Source organism: Trichechus manatus, unplaced genomic scaffold (genome assembly GCF_000243295.1).
Source record: "Trichechus manatus latirostris isolate Lorelei unplaced genomic scaffold, TriManLat1.0 scaffold00180, whole genome shotgun sequence".
In the NCBI taxonomy this organism is placed as follows: domain Eukaryota; kingdom Metazoa; phylum Chordata; class Mammalia; order Sirenia; family Trichechidae; genus Trichechus; species Trichechus manatus.
Window position 1 is genome coordinate 4715298 of NW_004444116.1, and position 1711 is coordinate 4717008.

Sequence of the window (1711 nt, forward strand, 5' to 3'; positions counted from 1 at the left end):
GTTGCCCCGAGTAGATTTCGACTCATAGCGACTCCATGTATTATAGAGTAGAACCAGGCTCCATAGGATTTTCTTCATCCATAACCTTTACAGAAGCAGATCGCTAGGCCTTTCTTCTAGAGAATCATTGGGTGGGTTCAAACCACAAATCTTTCTGTTAACAGTGGAGCACAAATCATTTGCACCACCCAGGATCCTTCAAAATAATTATATTCTCCCTCAAGACATTTTGTCTTGGCGAGAAAATCCTGGGCTGGGAGGATGCTGACTCTCGTTAGAGATAGTGCTCCATATATTATTTTGTCTTCTCTTTTAAGTGATGCTGAATCAAACCTCAGTCACTGAATTTCTCCTCCTGCGAGTGACGGACATCCAAGAACTGCAGCCTTTTCTCTTTGTGGTTTTCCTCACCATCTACTTTGTCAATGTGGCTGGGAATGGAGCTATCCTGATGATTGTCATCTCTGATCCAAGACTCCATTCACCTATGTATTTCTTCCTGGGAAACCTCTCATGTCTAGATATTGGCTACTCCACAGTGACACTGCCAAAGATGCTGGAGAACTTCCTCTCTACACACAAAGCAATTTCTTTTGTGGGATGCCTAAGCCAGCTACATTTCTTTCACTTCCTGGACAGCACAGAGGCCATGTTATTGGCTGTGATGGCCTTGGACCGCTTTGTGGCTATCTGCAAACCACTTCATTACACTGTCATCATGAATCATCAGCTCTGTACCCAGATGGCTGGCACAGTCTGCGTCATTGGGTTTTTCCATGCCCTGCTGCACTCCATAATGACTTCTAACTTGAACTTCTGTGGCTCCAACCAAATCCATTACTTCTTCTGTGATATTAAACCATTGCTGGAGTTGGCCTGTGGGAACATTGAGCTCAACCAGTGGCTGCTCAATACCATCACAGGGACCATTGGTATGGGCCCTTTCTTTCTCACCCTTCTCTCCTATTTCTACATTATCATCTGTCTTGTCTTCAAGACCCATTCTTGCAGCGTGCTTCAGAGAGCACTGTCCACCTGTGCCTCTCACTTCATGGTACTTATTCTTCTCTATACTCCTGTTCTCTTCACCTATATGCGTCCTGCCTCAGGTAGCTCCGTGGACCAGGACAGGGTCATTGCTATCATGTACACTGTGGTCACTCCTGTACTAAATTCACTGATCTATGCTTTGAGGAACAAGGAAGTGAAAAGGGCTTTGATCAGGGCGATCAGAAAGAAGCTATGACTTGAAGGATCTAGGGAACTCTTCTGAAGCATAAATAAGCAGGCAATAAGAAAGTTGAGATATGAATTCATACTACTTCTCAAATTGTTTAGAATAGTTATGAAAGTGGGAACTAAATAAAGGAACTATAAACGATAAAGTTCAGTCTACTAGGTGTTGTTGTTAGATGCCGTCGAGTCTGTTCCCACTCATAGCAACTGATGTACAACAGAATAAAACACTGCCTGGTTCTGTGCCATCCTCACAATTGTTGTTATGCTTGAGCAGGTAAATAGGTAGTAAAAAAGAAACTTAAGTTGGACACTAGCCATGGAAACCTCATGCTATTGTATGAAATCAGGTATAGAAATATGCTTATATTACCCATGTATACAGTAAATAGATAATATTTAGGTTTGTTTATCTGTGTGATCCCTTTAGGTTAGCACATTTTAATGTGAGCAATAACTTTATTAGACTTTTATA

The 1711-nt window shown here is 42.1% G+C and overlaps 1 protein-coding gene across 1 annotated transcript; it reads left to right on the forward strand.

Annotated features, from left to right (window-relative positions):
• The first annotated feature begins 319 nt into the window (after window positions 1–319).
• Window positions 320–1376, forward strand: LOC101349236 (olfactory receptor 12D2-like). The gene has a single exon (XM_004387097.2). It carries the CDS (start codon window positions 320–322, stop codon window positions 1244–1246), a length of 927 nt encoding a protein of 308 aa, XP_004387154.1. The 3' UTR covers window positions 1247–1376.
• The last annotated feature ends 335 nt before the right edge of the window (window positions 1377–1711 follow it).

Bases quoted from the DNA above. Each gene is read 5' to 3' on its own strand.
- LOC101349236 (XM_004387097.2), top strand. From the start codon at position 320: ATGCTGAATCAAACCTCAGTCACTGAATTTCTCCTCCTGCGAGTGACG.